General features: G+C 52.6%; 2 protein-coding genes and 1 pseudogene across 2 annotated transcripts in view; 1 reads left to right on the top strand and 2 right to left on the bottom strand.

Annotated features, from left to right (window-relative positions):
• Positions 1–2,489: 2,489 nt before the first annotated feature.
• Positions 2,490–19,771, bottom strand: part of LOC132340950 (zinc finger protein 883-like) — a 47,078-nt gene continuing 29,796 nt past the window's right edge. Inside the window, exons 2-3 of the mRNA XM_059872199.1 lie at positions 5,779–5,844; positions 2,490–5,610 (exon numbers count right to left, since the gene is read on the bottom strand). Coding sequence (XP_059728182.1) covers positions 4,105–5,610; positions 5,779–5,844 — 1,572 coding nt within the window. The 3' untranslated portion in view covers positions 2,490–4,104. The remainder of the gene's footprint in view (positions 5,611–5,778; positions 5,845–19,771) is intronic.
• On the top strand, positions 10,499–16,866 carry LOC132340974 (zinc finger protein 436-like; annotated as a pseudogene).
• The window catches only part of LOC132340972 (zinc finger protein 436-like), a 39,394-nt gene continuing 36,110 nt past the window's right edge, over positions 16,488–19,771 (bottom strand). The window contains exon 4 of the mRNA XM_059872229.1: positions 16,488–19,637. Coding sequence (XP_059728212.1) covers positions 18,632–19,489 — 858 coding nt within the window. The 5' untranslated portion in view covers positions 19,490–19,637 and the 3' untranslated portion in view covers positions 16,488–18,631. The remainder of the gene's footprint in view (positions 19,638–19,771) is intronic.

Genomic DNA, 19,771 nt, shown 5'->3' with positions numbered 1-19,771 from the left:
AATATGGGCTGGGACCATTTGTTAAAGTAACTTTGTTATATAGTCTTGTATTTGTGGGGTTCCCAGATGAAGGAAGGAATGATGGATCTGACTCTTTGTTCTTAGAAGGCCAATGTATTATTTTATGATACTATATTTAATTAAAGAATACTAAACTAAACTATACTGAACTACACTAAAGAATATAGAAAGGATACCTACAGAAGGCTAAAGAATACTAATGAAAAACTTGTGACTCTTTCCAGAGCCTCGACACAGCTTGGCTGTAATTGGCCAGTAAGTAAAAATTCACAGCAGAAACCAATGAAACAACCACCTGTTGGATAAACCGTCTCCAACCACATTCCAAAGCAGCAAAACACAGGAGAAGCAAACAAGATAATATTGTTTTCCTTTTTCTCTGAGGCTTCTCAGCTTCCCAGGGAAAGAATCCAGGCAAGGGGATTTTTCCAGAAAATATGACTACCATATTTCACCCTTTTTAATTTAATTAAAAATAAAAAGAAACTGTGTTTGTAATTCTTCTGCTGGGCCCATGCAGAAGAGAGAACAAACACGTCTCGAGAGGTTTATCTGTTGCCAATCAAAACCTCAGTCAAGTCCTGATGTGGAATGATCAAGGAGATTCTTCACCTGCAGAACATCATCAACTTCTATCATATCACTAAAACAAGGCTAACATTATCAGAAACCCAAACAACAATGCAAAAAAAGTTCACTGTTTCAAGTCCAAACAGCTGAGTTTCAGGAGAAGGTCCACTGACTGGAGATGTTGCTCTTTGACATCTCTGAAAGGTCCCTTTTGGTCCTGAAACAGATTGGCAGAATCCTGAAACAAAGAACTGCTAAAGAAAAATCATCAACAATTATTTAGAAAACCATTGATAATTATCAAACAATATTGAAAAAATTTCTGGAATGCCCTGGCCACAGCCCTTAATTGAACCACTTGGGCTGAGGCTGACTTGTGGCTTTCCAGCACTTTGAGCTAGCTAGCTCTTTCCACCTTTTTATTTTATTTATTCATTTATTTTTCTTTTTCTTAGAAAGGGAAACAGCAACAGCGGGTTTTAGGACGCTGGAGGGGCCCTGGCCCTGGTCCCGGTGGGTGGACCAAGGACCCCAGACGCGGCCCACAGTACAGTGGCCTGGGTCCAGGCAGGGGGATCAAAGCCCCCAAACCCAGCAGTGAGTGTGGCTGAGGCCCTGGCCCAGAGAAACGAGCCAAACAGCCCAGACCCGGCCCGCGGGGCGGGATCTTTGTTCTCACAGCCCGCCTCCACCATGCTGCCAGTGCCTTGGCAGCAGGAGTGACCGAAAGCCTCCTTCTGCTCCCCCGAGAACCACCGGCACATGCTGGCTGCTGGTAAGGAGGAGCTTTCCTGGGGATCTTCATTCCGGATCTGGGCGTCCTCATTCCCCAGAAGAAGCGAGCAATGTCTGCCATCCACTGTGCCTCCCGCCGCAGCGATGCAAACAACAGTGTTCCTGATCTCTGCTCCTCGGCACTACCCTCACCCCCTCCAGGCTTGGGACAGAGAAAGCACCTCAGGGAGCCACCTGCCCCACGCCGCTGGCATGTGCAGGGGGAGTCAGGCGTTCCGAGCCCCAGTGAGAAGCCTGAAAAATGCTGTGTCCCAGAAAAACACCGAATTTCAAAGCAGTCAGCCGGGAGGCGCCTGCAATCAGCTGTCAAGCTGCATCACCTCCACGGAGGGACAGGCCAGTCGCAGGGTCCAACGCAGACGCTGAGGCCAAGGACGAAGCCTCTGAAGGTGCGTCTGCTGCCAGGCTTGATGCAAAGAGAGCAGCCACAGGCAGCTTCACAGAAACTGGAAAATGTGGGGGTTCCCAGGAGGGGCACCGCTGATCTAGGACATCGGGGCGCTGCCTGCAATTGCCCATAACTGCCCCCAAAGAGCCTCCAGGGCTTTACCCTCCATGAGCTGCAGCAGACGTGTTGTGAAAGTGACAAGAGCCCGTGGAATGGTCCTTGTTGCAGGCAGATTAGCCACTTGTAGCTCTTCAAAATCCCTCCCATGAAAAACACGTTCACTCTCCTGTGATAATGTAAAAAGTTTAAAACGGACAATGGGAGACCAGGACCATGGAGCAAAGCTTATTACGGCAGGGTGCATCTTGGCACTCAGCCAGGAGCACCCTGTTACCTTTGGGGATCCCCTGAAATACCTTTTCCCTTACATCAGCCTGTTGCATATTCATAGACCCTCATGCATAGCAAACTTTTCCCCAAACTAGTTTACACGTTCCAAGAACTGTTTAGCATGGCTCCTCCTCAGATCTGCCTTTTCAGAGCATGCAGATTCCTTGGTTGTGGTTTTAGTCCATTCTTATCACCTCCAGTTTTTGCCCCTTGGTCCACACTGCCTTCAGATGGGGAGTACTGATAGTTGGCAGATCTTACAGGTGTCCTCATCCTGTGTGCATTGGATGTTATCCCATCCCAGCAGGCATTTTACACAAGCAGCTATTTCATGAAGCTTTATTAACAGCAGAAATAAAAAGTATATCTTTACAACAAAGTTACTTTAACATCACACATATAAAATGCATTTTAATATCTATGAAAAGCCAATATTATAATATGTATCCATAACAATAAACCTCTCGCTGAGTGATGGTAGATGTCAGTCCCATGGCCCAGTCCAAGTACTGGGAATTCCCCTCCCCATAAGCTTTTTACCCCCATGTTTTTAGGGTCACTATTGTTATGGATACATAACAATAATATTGGCTTTTCACAGATATTAAAACGGATTTTATATCTGTGGTGTTAAATTAACTTTGTTATTGTCTTGTTTTGAAAAGCCAGGTTTCTGCTAAGGAAGGCAGGGGCCTCCCCTGGAATGGAAAATGCAAACCCCCTCCCTCTGAATTGTTATCATTTAGAAAGTAAGGGGCTCTCAGGCAAAGATATAGGAATAAGAATAACAGTTCTTTTTTGAAGAAAAGTTAAAAATACAAATGCAGTAGTACAAACAAAAAAAAGCACTGACAGAGTCAGAACAGGACCTGACATCCTGTGGGTCAGGGTGTTGGCAACAGTCCCAGTCAATGGTGGCTGCAGCCCTCCTGCAGTGCCAGGTGTGGCTCTGTTGGAGCAGGGATCCTGGAGAAAGGTGGAGTTTTCCTCTGAACAACCAGAGGAGCTGTAGATGGGCCTGGTCTTCCTCTGGGAATCCAGTGGGAAAAGGCTGATCCTCTGGGAATCCAGAGGGAAAAGGCTGCTATGGTGTTCCAAACCTCAGATTCTATCCAGTTAGAATCGCTTGGCTCCTCCCCCTGGGTGGAGCACCTCCCAATGGGATGATACCATTTTATCAGCCATGCAGTGACACTCAGTGGCCCATAAACAGAAGATAATTATTAATTAATGGCCCATTGACAGAAGATATATCCTGGAGAGAGGACTGGTTGTGGAAGAGATAAAAAAAATTGCCCAATGCACAGAAGATAACTGCCCCACTTCTGACAGATGGCAAACACAACACACACTTATCTTGCAATCCAGGACCTGTCCTCACTGGCTGCCCCCATTCTCCAGAGTTCATGGTGTCCAGGGAGGCTGCTGCTGCTGGCGCCAGGAACAAATGAGACGGTGCTTGGTGTCAGAAAGCTCTAGAAATCCAATTCTTACCCCCAAAAGACAGGGCAAAGGCAGAGACATGGGGTTTCTATAGGGTATCCAAGGGGTGGAGTTGGGGTTTGGGTAAAGGGAGGAGATCTTAGCAACACAAGAAGGGTGAGATCAAGTTCCTGCCTCTTAGCAACAGGGGCACTCCACACAGAATGCATCCCCAGGTCCTAAAATCCCCCTAAACTGCCTGTGAAATTGTGGAACTTCAGATATTTTTGGTCAATTTATTTCATTTAACACTGTTTTGGCTGTTTTTAAGAAATAAAGATGAAGCACAAGCAAATTAAGGCCAAACCAAAAGGACAAGCACACAGGGGTATTCCCACCATGGATCACTGGGAATGTGGGGCACCAGGGCTCTGCCCAACATGGCTCCTCCAGCGGGGGATAGAGCTGGAGCAGCGCATGAAGCTCTTTCTGCACTTGGGGCACTCACAGGGCTTCCCTTACTGGTGGCTCCGTTGGTGTTTGTTCAAGTGAGAGCGCTGTGAGAAGCTCTTCCCACACTCCTCACACTCGTAGGGCCTCTCCCCAGTGTGGATGCGCCGGTGGGTGATGAGGGTGCAGTTTAGCTTAAATCCCTTCCCACAGTCGGGGCAGCAGAAGGGCCTCTCCTCTGAGTGAATCAGATAATGCCTGAGGAGACTGGAGCTGGTCTTAAACCTCTTCCTGCATTTATCACACTCGTAGGGTCTCTCCCCAGTGTGGGTCTTTTGGTGGAGGATCAGGTAGGAATGCTGTCTGAAGCTCTTCCCACATTTCTCACATCTGTGTGGCCGTTCCCTAGTGTGGATGTTCTGGTGCTGAATCAGATGGGCACTCTGTCTGAAGCTCTTCCCACACTCCCCACACTTGTAGGGCCGTTCCCCAGTGTGGGTCCTCCAGTGGCGGATCAGGGTGGAGCTCCGGCTGAAGCTCTTCCCACATTCCTCACACTCGTGGGGCCTCTCTCCGGTGTGGATTTGTCGGTGCATGACAAGATGGGAGTTGTGCCTGAAGCCCTGCCCGCAGTCGGGGCAGCGGAAGGGCCTCTCTTCTGTGTGTGTGCGCTGGTGCTTGAGGAGACTGGAGCTGGTCTGAAACCTCTTCCTGCATTGATCACACTGGTAGGGACATTCCTCAGTGTGGATCACCTGGTGTTTGATCAGCTGGGAGCTCCAGCTGAAGCTCTTCCCACACTCTGCACACTCATAGAGCCCCTCCCCAGTATGGGTCCTCTGGTGCTTGATGAGGTCAGAGCTCCACCTGAAGCTCTTCTCACACTCCCCACATTTGTAGGGCCGTTCCCCAGTGTGGATCCTCTGGTGGTGGATCAGGGTAGAGCGCCGGCTGAAGCTCTTCCCACATTCCCCACATTCGTGGGGTCTCTCCCCAGTGTGGATTTGTCGGTGCATGACAAGATGGGAGTTGTGCCTGAAGCCCTGCCCGCAGTCGGGGCAGCGGAAGGGCCTCTCCTCTGTGTGCGTGCGCTGGTGCACGAGGAGACCGGAGCTGGTCTGAAACCTCTTCCTGCACTGATCACACTCGTAGGGCCGTTCCCCAGTGTGGGTCTTCTGGTGGTGGATCAGGCTAGAGCTCCGGCTGAAGCTCTTCCCACACTCCGCACACTCATAGGGCCTCTCCCCAGTGTGGATCCTCTGGTGCGCAATCAGGTGGCAGTTCCACCTGAAGCTCTTCCCACACTCCAAGCAATTGTGGGGCTTCTCCCCATTTTGAACCTGCTCATGGAGCACCAGCTCCGAGCTCTGGTTCGATCTCCGGCCGCCTTCCCGGCCCAGGCTGGCTCTTTCCCCCTCAGATCCCCGCGATCTGCGTTTGCAGCCACTCCTCGTGCGGGATCTCCAGGGCTTTTCCTCCCCGTTTGGTTCCTGCGCCGTGGAGCCGCTTAAAACGGCCTCTTCCACCAGGTTCTGCCTCAGGGATTTGTCTTCCCTGCTCTCCATGCTCAGCTCCTGCTCTGGGGGAGGAAGGACAAGGACAGGATGGGATTTGCCTCTGTCCCCCCAGGGCAACTTCAGCAGGACGGCACCAGCAGTGTGGCCGTCCTACAGCCGGGTACCGTGCTGAACTGGGAGATGGAACAGCAGAGAGGGGGAAACAAGCACTGACTTCCTCCTCACCTGCATAAGTGTCCCGGGGCATCTTCCTCTTCCTCGCAGCCTCCCAAGTCTTGAGAATGGGAAATCCTGGTTTGGGGAAACCAAGGGTTGAGCATGCGGAATTTGAAGGTTCCTCTGCCCACGTCCATCTCTACAAGTCAACAGCCATCTGGGCTCCAGAAAAACCTTCCATAAACCAAGGTTCAGCCCTGAAAAAGCCTCCCAGGAGTTCCCCATCCCTGGTCCCTTCCCTTTGCTCTCCAGGGTTCCCCCCGTGTCCCAGCTGCTGGGGGTCATGCTTTGGTTGGGGGTCCCCCATCTCCTCGCTGCCCACCCTCCCCAGGCTGCTGGCAGTCCCAGCAATCCCAATAGCTCCCCCCTCTTCGCTGCCCCCATTTTGGGATGCCGGGGCTGTTTGGGCTCCCGGCTGTTTGGGCTCCCTTCTCCCCTCATTCTCTGCTTTGGGCTGCAGGGGCTCCAAGGAGTCCCCCCTGCCCCTCTCCAGGCTCTTGAGGGTCCCACCAAGGGTGGTGCCCCCCCCTCTCTTGGCTCCCCACTTTGGGCTCCTGGGGGACACAGGGCTCTGCTCCTCCAGGCTGCCTCTGCCAGCAGCCGCCACCCGCAACCCCAATGTCCCCCGAGGGGCCTTTTCCGCTCAGCCTTGGACTTCTTCATTCTCCAAACATCTCCTCAAAAAAAACCCAACTGGGGGCGATGGGCTGCATGCTGGCGGTGACTGGAAACAACTGGGCTTATACTGGGATACACTGGGATCATGCTGGAAGTAACTGGGATTGTACTGTCATTGAGTGCCACCACACTGAGGCTGACTGGGAGTGGTTCTGACCAAATGGGATCATACTGGAAGGAACTGGAAGTGACTGGGAACATGCTGGAGGCAACTGGGCTACACTCACAGATACTGGGAACAACAGTGAGGATGAAAGAGAGCAACTGGAACTATGTGGAGCACAACTGGGTCATACTGGCAGGGACTGGGAGCACACTGGGTCATCTTTGGATCATACTGGGAGGGAATGGACTAATACTGGGAGTATCTGAGAGCGACTGGGAACACACCCTGCACATCATCCCCCACACTGGGCACAACTGGGAGCATGCTGGGAGCAAATGGCATCATACTGGGACTGACTGGGTTGATCTACGAAGCAACTGGAACCATGCTGGAGGCAGCTGGGACCATACTGGGAGAGACTGGAAGTAACTGGGATTATACTGGGACCACACTGGGAGGGCTGGCATGTGACTGGGATTAAACTTGAGTTTACTGGGATCACACTGGGGTTGAAAGTGAGCGACTGGGATCACACTTTGGCCTACTTGGAGCAACTGAGAGAAACTGGGATCATGCTGCAAGCAAACTGGAGGAACTGGGAAGGACTGGATGCATGCTGGAGGCAACTGGGATATTCTGGGCATGACCGAGGGATCATACTGGGATAACTAACACCTTACTGGGGCCACTGGCAGTGTCTGGAAATGACTACAGACATGCTAGGGGCAACTGGGATATACTGGGAGTGTCTGTAACCATACAGGGGGGACTGGAATCACACTGGGAACAACTGGGACCACACTGGGGGCAACTGGGAGTGAGTGGGACCATGCTGGGAGGGACTGGGATCATCTGGGGAGTGACTGGGACTAGAGCAGGGACAACTGGTTTCAACTGGGACCATAATGGGAGTGTCTGTAACCACAGGGGAGTGATGGAACCACACTTGGAACAGCTGGGCCCATACTGGGAGAAACTGGGATCACTCCGGGTGCACTGGCATCAGACTGGGAGTGCCTGGGAGCAACTGGGATTATACTACAAGTGACTAGGATCATACTGGGAGTGGCTACCATCATACTGGGGTTATACTGGGTGTGAATGGATCCTGACCGGGGGTTACTGGGAGTTTATGGACCCATGTTGGGAGGAAAATGTGAACATATTGGGAGCAACTTGGATGAGCTGGAAGGTACTGGAACCATGCTGAGAGGACTAAGACTACAACTGGTGAAACGGGGATCATACTGGGAGAAACTGGGACCACACTTTGAGCAACAGATAGAAACAGAGATTATGCAAGAGCAAACCGGGAGTAACTGGGTAAGACTCGGATCATTCTGAGGTAACTAAAACAGTGGGAGCCTCTCTAACCGTAGTGGGGAGACTGGAACCACACTGGGAACAGCTGGGATCATGCTGGGGTCAACTGAGATCACACTGGGATGATACTGGGATTGACAAGGAGTAGCTGTGAGCAACTGGAATTGTGCTGAAAGTAACTGGGAGAAAGTGGGAGTGACTGGGAGCATGCTGGGGCTGACTGGGATATACTGGGAGAGACAGGGAGTCACTGGGATAACACTGGGGGCACTGCGATCAGACTGGGAGCTACAGGAATTTGACGGCAAGTGACTGGGATCATACTGGGAGTGGCTACAATCAGACTGGGATTAGAGTGGGTGTGATTGGACCCTGACTGGGGGTTACTGGGAGCTCCTGGGCCCATGCTGGGAGCCAATTGGGGACAGAATTAGAGGAACTGGGAGCAACTGGAGTAATACTGGGGGCAAGGGAGCCGCACTGAGGTAACTGGGAGTGCCTGGAAATGACTACAAGAATGTTCAGGGCAACTGGGATGTTCTGGGTGTGTCTGAGACCATATGGGTGGTGACTGGGACCAAACTGGGAGCGACTGGGATTTTGCTGGGAGAACTGGGAACACGCTGAGGGAGAGTGGGAGTGACTGGCCCTGCTGGGAGAGACTGGGCTCATACTGGGAGTGACAAGAAAACTGGAAGCACATGGCAGGACCAAATGGGCTCATACTGGGAGCAGCCACTGCAGACCCCAGGACCCCCCAAAAACACCTCCCGGCAACCCCCGATGTCCCCCCAAGGGCAATCTGCGGCTCGGCTTTGGAGCCCTGCCAGCTCCAAATATGCCCCCAAAAAAACCCCAAACCAGGCACCCCCTGGCAGATTTGGGCCAAGCTCCCCCTCCCCGGGCACCTGCGGGATGGGGGGCGATGGTCCCAGGGCTGCAACGACTTCAGGATTCTCTCTCCCCGTCTCCTGCTCCTTCCTGCTGTAGCTCTGCCTTTTCCTCCCTTCTTCCTCCCCCGTTCCCAAAGGCCAAACCCTGAGGGGAAAGGGGGTGAGGAAAGGACAGAACCGTGAGGGGAAAGGGGCGGGGCTAAGGGGATGCGCAGTTCTAAAAGGGCCCGGTTTGCATTAAAATCACCCAAAAGGGCCTCAAATGCTGCTGAAATCCACCAGGTTTGGCCTACAATCAGCAAAACAGGATTAAAATTATCCAAAGGGGTCTAAAATCCAAACAAAGGGGCCCAAAAATTTCCCTGACTTTTTTACACTTCCCTCAAATGGCCTAAAATCAATCCTTAATCTCTAAAATGGGCTTCAAATCCATCCTAAAAGTACCTGCTTTGGACTAAAAATGTCCAACGAGCCTAAAATCCATCCTGTCTTGACAGAAATCACCTACATTGACCTAACATCACAAAAAATCCCAAAATACCTTCCAAAACCCCCAAGAATCCCACAAATTCCCAGTGGAACCCACCAAAATTAAAAAAAAACTCCCAAAAATTTCAATAAATCCAAGTCCAAGAAACCCCCCAAAACCCTATTGAAATCCACCAAAATCCAAAACCCCCCAAATCCACAAAACACCCCAAAATCCTGTAACCCCGCCCCCAAAACCCAATAATTCCCCCTAAACTGCCAATAAAATCTCCCAAAGCCTAAAAAAAACCACCCCCAAATCCCCAAAAACCCTCTGAAAACCCTCAGATCCCCACAAATCTCCCCCGAAACTCCCACACTCCTGGATCAGGGGGCACCGGCCGGTGGAACAGGAGCCACTTCAGGGGACCCTCGGAGCTTTTTGGGGAGTGGGGAACCATGGGAGACCCCCCAAAACTGGGGAGGGGGAACCTCCTCCTGAGGTTGTTGTGCCCCCTCCCCCTGAGACCCCCAGACCCCGGTTCAGGGTGGGCCTGGGACCCCTTGGGATGCCCAAATATCCCCCAGGACCAGTCCAGGAACCCCAAACCCCCCAGAGCCCCCCCAAGGTTGGCCCAGGACCACTCCGGACCCACAAACGCTCCCCAGGACCCTCAGACCCCCCCAGCTCTCCCCAAAATTCCCCCCAGACCCACCTGAGACCCCCCCAAATCCATCAGACTGCCCCAAATCCCCCTCAGACCCCTCAATCCCCCCCAAACCCTAGGAGATCCTCTCAGACTCCCCCAAGTTCCCCCCAGACCCACCTCAGAAACCCCCAGATCCCATCACAATCTCCCAAAATCCCCTCAGGCCCTCCCAATTCCCCTCAGATCCCCCTAAATCCACCTGAGAACGCTCTAGACCCTCTCAAGCTTCCCCCAAGCTCGCGAAAGCAGGTTCAGACCCACCAAAGCCCCCTCACACCCCCTCATTCCCCCCAAACCCACCGCACACCCCCCTATTTCCCGTCAATGCCCCCAAAAATCCCGCGTTTCTCCTCAATCCCGCCCCAAACCCCCCCCAGTTTGCCCCCGACCCCACCTCAGCTCCTCCTCTGCCGCTCTCCACTGGCAATCTCCCGCCCAGGCCGCGTGCGCGGGCTCCCAGCCAATAGCAGCGCGTACCGTCCCTCATCAACCAATGGCCGCACTGCACGTCCCCGAACCATTCAATCACGGCGCGGCTCCCCTCAGCAACGCCCGCCTTCTCCGCGTCGCTCCGGCCAATCAGAGGCGAGCCCGAAGCTGCGCCCCGTTCCCCGCCGCCGCCGGGACCCGCTGGGCTCAGGACAGGTGCGGGAGGGACCTGAGGGGGGATCGGGGCGGGCGGGGGAGGGTCCTGGGGGGCCTGGGGGGGCTTTGGTGAGGGGTCCGTGGGTTTGGGTGGGGTCTGGGGCGTCTGGGGAGGGTCCTGGGGCATTGTGGGGGGATATGAGGGGTGCGGATGGGTCCTAAGAGGGGTCTCGAGGGGGCGGGGGGGACGTGGGGGGGTTTTGGAGAGGGGTCGTAGGAAGGTCTTGGGAGGGTCTGGGGTGTTAAGATGGTCCTGGGGGAGTTTGGGGAGGGCTCTGGGGGGTCCTGAGGGTGTACTGGGAGGGTTTTGGTGGTTTTGGGGAGGGGCTTTGGGGGGTCTGGATGGGTTTTGGGAGAGGGTCTGGGGGGTTGGGGGGTTTTGGGGAGAGCTCCTGGGGGGATCTGGGGAGGCACTGGGGGAGCCTCAGTTGGGTTTGGGGAGGGGTTTGGAGGGTCCTGGCAGGGTCATGGGTGGGGTCTTGGGAAGGGTCTGGGGGGGTCTCAGGGGACATCCTGGTCTGGGCCCGATTGGGGTCTGGGGGCTCTCAGGGGGTCTTGGGCCAACCCTGGGGGGCTCTGGGGGGTTTGGGGTTCCTGGAGGCGTCCTGGGGAAGATTTGGAGTTCCGGGCATTCCAGGCCCACCCTGGACCGGGTTCTGGGGGTTTCGGGGGGGTGGGAGCAGAGGAAAGGATTCCTCCCCCCCCCCCCCCCCCCCCCCCCGGTTTTTTGGGTGGTCTTCCATGGTGCCCCCTCCCCAAAAAGCTCCGAGGGCCCCCTGAAGTGGGTCCTGTTCCACCGGCCGGTGCCCCCTGATCCAGGACTGTCCCAATGAGTGTGGGAGATTCTGGGGGGATTTGGGGGCTATTTTGGGGATTTTGGGAGGTTTTTGGGGATTTGGGGGTGGCTTTTTCGGGCTTTTTGGGGGATTTTGATGTTTAGGGGGAAGTTTTGGGTTTTTGAGGAGGATTATTGGGTTTCGGGGTGGGGGTTGGATTTTGAGGGAATTTACTGGGGTTTTGCCCAAAAGCCCCAGATGCCCCAGCCCTGCCCAGCCCTCCCTGGTCCCTCCCAATCCCACCCAGGCCCGTCCGGGGCCGTGGCCAAAACTGCCCGGAGCGAGCCCAGAGCCCATCCCGGGCTGGGCCTCAGGCTCGGCCCCTTGGGGGCATTTTGGGCCAAGCTGGGCAGGGTTAGGGTGGGCTCTATTCCCTGGACGGGAATCCCAGCCTTTTCAGGGTGGATTTTATGCCCCTTTGGCTGATTTTAGGCCGAATCTGGTGGGTTTGAGGGGGGATTTTAGATCCCTTTGGATGATTTCATGCCCGTGTGGGTGGGGTTTGGCCCTGTTTGGTTTATTTTAGGATAAACTGGGCAGTTTTAGGGTGGATTTTAGATCATTTTGGCTGATTTTAGGTCCATATGGGTGAATCTCAATCCTGTGCAGGTGATTTTTGGCACATTTGGTTGGATTTTTATGTTTTCAGATAAAACCAAGCCTTTTTAGGGTGATTTTAGGTCCCCTTGTGTTGGTTCCAGGCAAGTTTGGGTGACTTTAGGCAAAACCAGGTGGATTTTTGGGTTGATTTGAGGCCCATTTGGGTGATTTCAGGAAAAACCAGGTCCTTTCAGGGTGGATTTTAGGTACATTTGGCAGATTAAAGGGTGATTTTAGGCTATTGTGTGTGGGGTTTAAAACATTTAGGGCAATTTTAAGCCCTTTTGGTTGGATTTTAGACCCATTTGGATACTTTTAATGCTATTTAGCTGATTTCAGGCCAAATCATGTGAATTTAGAGTGTATTTTAGGGCCCCTTTGGCTGATTTTAGGCCAAACCTGGTGGATTTTGGCTGCATTTGAGGCCCTTTTGAGTGATTTTAAACCAAACGGGCCCTTTTAGAACCGTGCCTCCCCTTGGCCCTGCCCCTTTCCCCTCACGATTCCCGCCCTTTCCTCGCCCCCTTTCCCCTCAGGGTTCGGCCTTCTGGAATGGGGGAGGAGGAGGAGGAGGAGGGAGGGAGGAAGAAGATGAGCCCCAGAGAGAGGAGAGCCCCAGAAAGGCAAAGCAGGGACCCCGAGAAGGGGGGACCTCTGGGATTGCAGAGACCCCGGCAATGGGGGGTGCTGGGGATGGAGGGGCGGGATGACTGGGAAAGGGGTTCAGGGGTGCCAGTGCCGGCAGTGGCTGCTCCCAGTATAAGCAGAGTCCGTCCCAATATGAGTCCGGTTACTCCCACTATGAGCCCAGTTCCTCCCATTAGGAGCCTCGTCGCTTCTCCTCATTCCTTGCAGGATCCCTGTTGTTCCCTGTATGAGCCCAGTCCCTCCCAATCATTCCCTATGATCATGCAATTTGCTTCCAGCACTGTCCCAGTTGCTCACAGTTCTTCCCACATTCATCCAGTATGTTCCCAGTTCCCCCAGTTGTCCCCTAGCATACTCCTAGTCACTCCCAGTATGATCCTAGTCTCTCCCAGCAGAGCCCCAGTTACTCCCACTTGCCCCCAGTGTGTTCCCAACACATTCCCAGTGGCTCCCAGTCTGGTCCCAGTCACCACCTGTATGGTCTCATTCATTTCCAGTATATCCCAGGTACCCTGAACATTCTCGTAGTCATCGCCAGGCACACCCAGTTATCTCAGCATGGTTCACTTAGCCCCAGTTTTCTCCCATTGATCCCAGTTCCTCCAATTCTGTCCCTAATTGTCTCCCTATGTCTGGGCTACATAGGCCCAGTAGCTCCCAGTAACACCCAGTCAGGTTCCTTTCACGCCCAGTATAATCCCAGTCTGATTGTAGCCACTCCCAGTACGATCCCAGTCACTTGCAGTCTAATCCCAGTTGCTCCCAGGCACTCCCAGTCTGATGCCAGTATCCCTGGTATGATACCATTTTCTCTCAGCATGGGCCCAGCTGTTCCCAGTGTGCTTCCGTCACTCCCCTATGGTTACAGATAGTAAGTGTGGTCCCAGTTGAACCCAGTTGCCCCTGCTCTAGTCCCAGTCACTCCTCAGATGATCCCAGTCCCTCCCAGCATGGTCCCACTCAAGCCCAGTTGCCCCCAGTGTGCTCCCAGTTCTCCCCAGCATGGTCTTGGTTGTTCCCAGTGTGATTCCAGTCCCCCAGTATGGTTACAGACACTCCCAGTATATCCCAGTACCCCCAGCATGTCTGTAACCATTTCCAGGCACTGCCAGTGGCCCCAGTAAGGTGTTAGTTATCCCAGTATGATCCCTCAGTCATGCCCAGAATATCCCAGTTGCCTCCAGCATGCATCCAGTCCTTCCCAGTTCCTCCAGTTTGCTTGCAGCGTGATCCCAGTTTCTCTCAGTTGCTCCCAGTAGCCCAAAGTGTGATCCCAGTTGCTGCCTTTCAACCCCAGTGTGATCCCAGTAAGCTCCAGTTTGATCCCAGTCAAATGCCCAGATTGCTGGTGACTTGTAGAGATGGACGTGGGCAGAGGGACCTTCAAAGTAAACGTGCTCAACCCTTGGTTTCCCCAAACCAGGATTTCCCATTCCCAAGCCCTGGGAGGCTGCGAGGAAGAGGAAGATGTCCCAGGACACTGAGGTAGGTGAGTAGGAAGTCAGTGCCCCTTTCCCCCTCTGTCCTGCTCCATCTCCCAGCCCAGCACGGCTCCCGGCTGCAGGACAGCCCTTGGGGAATCTCCATCCCCTTGCCTGTGGCACGGAGGCAAATCCCATCCTGTCTTTGTCCTTCCTCCTCCAGGCAGGAGCTGAGGATGAAGAGCAGGGAGGACAAATCCCCAAGGCAGAACCTGGTGGAAGAGGCCGTTTTGAGCGGCTCCTCGGTGCAGGAACCCAACGGCGAGGAAAAGCCCTGGAGATCCCGCATGAGGAGTGGCTGCAAATGCAGATTGTGGGGATCTGAGGAGGAAAGATCCAGCCTGGGCCGGGAAGGCGGCTGGAGATCGAGCCAGAGCTCGGAGCTGGCGGTCCATGAGCATGTTCATGATGGGGAGAAGCTCCACAATTGCTTGGAGTGTGGGAAGAGCTTCAGGGGGAGCTCTGACCTGATCAAGCACAAGAGGATCCACACTGGGGAATGACCCTACGAGTGTGATCAGTGCTGGAAGAGGTTTCAGACCAGCTCGAATCTCCTCGTGCACCAGCGCACACACACAGAGGAGAGGCCCTTCCGCTGCACTGGCTGCGGGCAGGGCTTCAGGCGAAACGCCCATCTTGTCATGCACCGACAAATCCACACTGGGGAGAGGCCCCACGAATGTGGGGAATGTGGGAAGAGCTTCAGGTCGAGCTGCACCCTGATCCGCCACCAGAGGACCCACACTGGGGAATGGCACTATGAGTGTGGGGAGTGTGGGAAGAGCTTCAGACATCTCGACCACCTCATCCAGCACCGGAAGATCCACACTGGAGAACGGCCACACAAGTGCGGGGAATGTGGGAAGAGCTTCAGCCAACGTCCACACCTGATTGTGCATCAAAACAGCCACACTGGAGAGAGGCCCTATGTGTGTCCGCAGTGTGGGAAGAGCTTCTCCAGCAGCTCTAACTTGATCCAACACAAACGGAGGCACTGGTAAGGGAAGCCCTGCGAGTGCCCCGAGTGCAGGAAGAGCTTCGTACACTGCTCCAGCTCCATACCCTGCTGGTTGAACCAGGTTGGGCACTGCTCTGGTTACCCACATTCCCTGTTATCCGTGTTGGGAACAGACCTGGCTCCTTCTTGTTTTGGTTTGGCCTCCATTTACCTTTGATTAAACTACAGTCCTTAAAAGCAGCTAAAACAGGGTTAAATGAAATAAATTGATCAAAGATGTCTAAAGTCCCTCCTTTTCACAGGTGTTTCAGGGGGAATTTAGGATTTGGGGACACATTCTGTGTGGATTGCCCCTGTTGCTAAGAGGCAGGAATTTGATCTCACCTTTCTTGTGTTGCTAAGAACTCCTCCCCTGACCCAAACCCAAACTCCAGCCCTAGGATTCCCTATATAAACCCCATGGCCCTGCCTTTGCCCTGTCTTTCGGGGGTCAGAAATAGATTCTGGAGCTCTCTGAAACCAAGCACCATCTCATTTGTTCCTGGCTCCAGCAGCTGCAGCCTCCCTGAAGACCATGAACTCTGGAGAATGGGGGCAGCCAGTGAGGACAGGTCCTGGATTGCAAGATAAGTGTGTGTTGTGTTTGCCATCTGTCAGAGGTGGGGCAGTTATCTTCTGTTCATTGGGCAGTTTATCTCTTCCACAACCAATCCTCCCTCCAGGATATATCTTCTGTCAATGGGCCAATAATCATTAATTATCTTCTGTTAATGGGCCATTGAGTGTCACTGCATGGCTGATAAAATGGCATCATCCCATTGGGAGGTGCTCTGCCCAGGGGGAGGAGCCAAGCGATTCTATCTGGATAGAATCTGAGGTTTGGAGCACCATAGCAGCCTTTTCCCTCTGGCTTCCCAGAGGATCAGCCTTTTTTTACTGGATTCCCTGAGCAGCAGCTTTCTTCTTCACTGGATTCCCAGAGGAAGACCAGGCCCATCTACAGCTCCTCTGGTTGTTTAGAGGAGAACTCCACCTTTCTCCAGGATCACTGCTCCAGCAGAACCACACCTGGCACTGCAGGAGGGCTGCAGCCACCATTGACTGGGACTGTTGCCAACACCCTGACCCACAGGATGTCAGGTCCTGTTCTGACTCTGTCAGTGGTTTTTTTTTTGTTTGTACTACTGCATTTATATTTTTAGTTTTTCTCAGAAAAAGAATTGTTATTCATATTCTCATATCTTTGCCTGAGAGCCCTTTACTTTCTAAATGATAACAATTCAGAGGGAGGGGGTTTGCATTTTCCATTCCAGGGGAGGCTCCTGCCTTCCTTAGCAGAAACCTGGCTTTTCAAAACAAGACAATAACAAAGTTACTTTAACACCTCAGATATAAAATCCATTTTAATATAAAGGACAATGGGAGACCAGGACCATGGAGCAAAGGTTATTATGGCCGGGTGCATCTTGGCAGTCAGCCAGGAGCACCCTGTTACCTTCAGGGATCCCCCTGAAATACCTTTTCCCTTACACCAGCCTGTTGCATATTCATAAATCCTCATGCATATTCATAAACTAGTTTACATATTCTAGGAATGATTTTACATGGCCCCTCCTTGGGTCTGCCTTTTCAGAGCATGTGTGTTTCTTGGCTGTGGTTTTGGCTCCTTCTCTTTATCACCTCCAGGTTTTGGGCCTTGGTCCACTCTGCCTTCAGACAGGGAGTGCTGATAGTTGGCAGATCTGTGCAGGTGTCCTCATCCTGTGTGCATTGGATGTTATCCCATCCCAGCAGGCAGTTTAACACAAGCAGCTATTTCACTAAGCTTAACTAACAATGGAAATAAAAACTATATAACAAAGTTAGTTTAAAAAATGGTCCCAACCCATGTTTGATCCCATACAAATTGATCCCTGTCTGCGTGGTCCTGATCCATATGGTCCCAGTCCGTAGGATCCCAGTCAAGGTGATCCCAGTCCATATCATCTCAGTTCAGTATATCCCAGTCTGTGTGGTCCCAATCCACAGGACCCCAGCCCATATGGTCCCAGTCCATATTTGATCCCACTCCAGGCTATCCTGGTCTGGAGGGTTCTGATCCACAGGATCCCAGTCCAGGTAGGTGATCCCTGTCCATGTGATCCCAACCCATATTTGATCCCAGTCCAGTTGATCCCATGATCCCAGTCTGTGTGGTCCTGATCCATATGGTCCCATTCCCTAGAATCCCAGTCCGTAGGATCCTAGTCCATAGAATCCCAGCCCATATGGTCCCAGTCCATATTTGATCCCAGTCTGTGTGGTCCTGATCCATATGGTCCCACTCTGTGTAGTCCCTGTCCATAGGATCCCAGTCCATAGTTGATCCCCGTCCATATTTGATCCCAGTCTGTGTGGTCCTGCACACACTCCCAGAGTCTGGAATTCCAGTTCCAAGCCAGGAAAAAAATGTTCTTGCCTTTGAACTTCCTTCCTATCATCTCAAAAAATTAGAATGAAATTATAAATAAAGAAATAATAATTAAAACGAAATAATTATAATGAAAATGAAATATAGTAATTTCAACTCTTACTTACAATACTCCAATAATGATTCAACCCAAAACAGCAATAACTATTACTATAACATTACCAATAAATTTATATAAACAAATTATATACCAAGAAATAACTTTTGAAAGTTTTAACTCGATGGCTAATATACTTCAGATAAAAAATATCTAAAAAAAAAAAAAACATGCAATCTAACATACCTTAGTAAAACAATTCATATTACAAATATACTGAACACAAAACCAAACACCACTATAATTTCTCATACATTTTAACCAAACAATTAAACTTTAATAACATCCTTAGGTACTCTGAAAAAATTAAAATTATTTAAAAAAATTGAATTGTGTGTGGGTGGTTTTATTTGGATATTAGTTTTTAGGTTGTTTGGGTTAGATGATTTAAAAATTGGGATTCTTCTAGGAATTGAATCATCTGAGAAGGCAGCACTCTGCAAATAGAACTGACTGAAAATGAACAGGACAGAAATCAGAAACTCTGAAAGTTTTATTTGCTATCAAATACATCCCACCTAGCCAGCCCCACACAATCCCCATCCCACTGCTCCAAACTGGGATCCCACTTCTCCCAGTCTCCTCCCAACTCCGTCTCAGCCTGGCAGCTGTGGAATGGAGTGAGTTTGGCCTGGGACGACTTTTTGTGAGGAGGGAACAAGCAATTTGAAGTAGAATTGAGCCATTTTGGGTTAAAATTCAGTTATTTTCAGTGGGATTTGAGTGGTTTTGAGGTGAAAGATCGATCCCTCTTGGCTTTTGGAGTACAGACAGATGGAGAAAAAAACTGAGGCTAAACCAATGGACAAGCAGCCAGGTGTGTTCCCAGCATGGATCACATGGAATGTGGGTCTCCAGGGCTCTGTCTAACATGGCTCCTCCAGTGGGGTATGGAGCTGGAGCAGCGCACGAAACTCTTCCCACACTCGGGGCACTCGCAGGGCTTTCCTTATAGGTGCCTCCGTTGGTGTTGGGTCAAGTCACAGTTCCTGAAAAAGCTCTTCCCACACTGGGGACACTCGTAGGGCCTCTGCCCAGTGTGGATGCGCCGGTGGGTAACAAGGTGGGAGCTGTACTTGAATCCCTGCCAGCAGTCAGGGCAGTGGAAGGGCCTCTCCTCTGTGTGACTTAGAAAGTGCTGGAGGAGATGGGATTTGATCCGAAACCCCTTCCCACACTTGGAACACTCATAGGGCCTCTCCCCAGTGTGGATTGTTTGGTGGCGGATCAGGGTGGAGTTCCGGCTGAAGCTCTTCCCACACTCCCCACACTCATAGGGCCGTTCCCCAGTGTGGGTCCTCTGGTGGCAGATCAGGTGGGAGATCCGACTGAAGCTCTTCCCACACTCCCCACACTCATGGGGCCTCTCCCCATTGTGAGTCCTCTGGTGCCTGATCAGGTTGGAGCTCCGGCTGAAGCTCTTCCCACATTCCTCACACTCGTGGGGCCTCTCCCCAGTGTGGATTTGTCGGTGCCTGACAAGATGGGCATTTCGCCTGAAGCCCTGCCCGCAGTCGGGGCAGCGGAAGGGCCTCTCCTCTGTGTGTGTGCGCTGGTGCACGAGGAGATTCGAGCTGGTCTGAAACCTCTTCCTGCATTGATCGCATTCATAGGGCCGTTCCCCGGTGTGGGTCTTCTGGTGCCTGATTAGGTCTGGGCGCCGGCTGTAGCTCTTCCCACACTCCAAGCAATTGTGGGCCTTCTCCCCATCATGGAGCTGCTCATGGAGCACCCGCTCTGAGCTCTGGCTCGATCTCCGGCCGCCTTCGCGATCCAGGCTGGATCTTTCCCCCTCAGATTCCCCCATCTGGGTTTACAGCCCCTCCTCGTGCAGGATCTCTGGGGCTTTTCCTTCCCGTTGGGTTCCTGCACCGTGGAGCCGCTCAAAACGGCCTCTTCCACCAGGTTCTGCCTCAGGGATTTGTCCTCCCTGCTCTCCATGCTCAGCTCCTACTCTGGGGGAGGAAGGACAAAGACAGGATGTGATTTGCCTCTGTGCCACAGGCAAGGGGAAGGAGATTCCCCCAGGGCTGTACTGCAGCCAGGGGCCATGCTGGGCTGGGAGATGGAGCAGGACAGAGGGGGAAAG

This window comes from Haemorhous mexicanus, chromosome 34 (assembly GCF_027477595.1).
Source record: "Haemorhous mexicanus isolate bHaeMex1 chromosome 34, bHaeMex1.pri, whole genome shotgun sequence".
NCBI classification, from domain to species: Eukaryota; Metazoa; Chordata; class Aves; order Passeriformes; family Fringillidae; genus Haemorhous; species Haemorhous mexicanus.
This window is presented reverse-complemented; position numbering and strand designations above follow the sequence as displayed.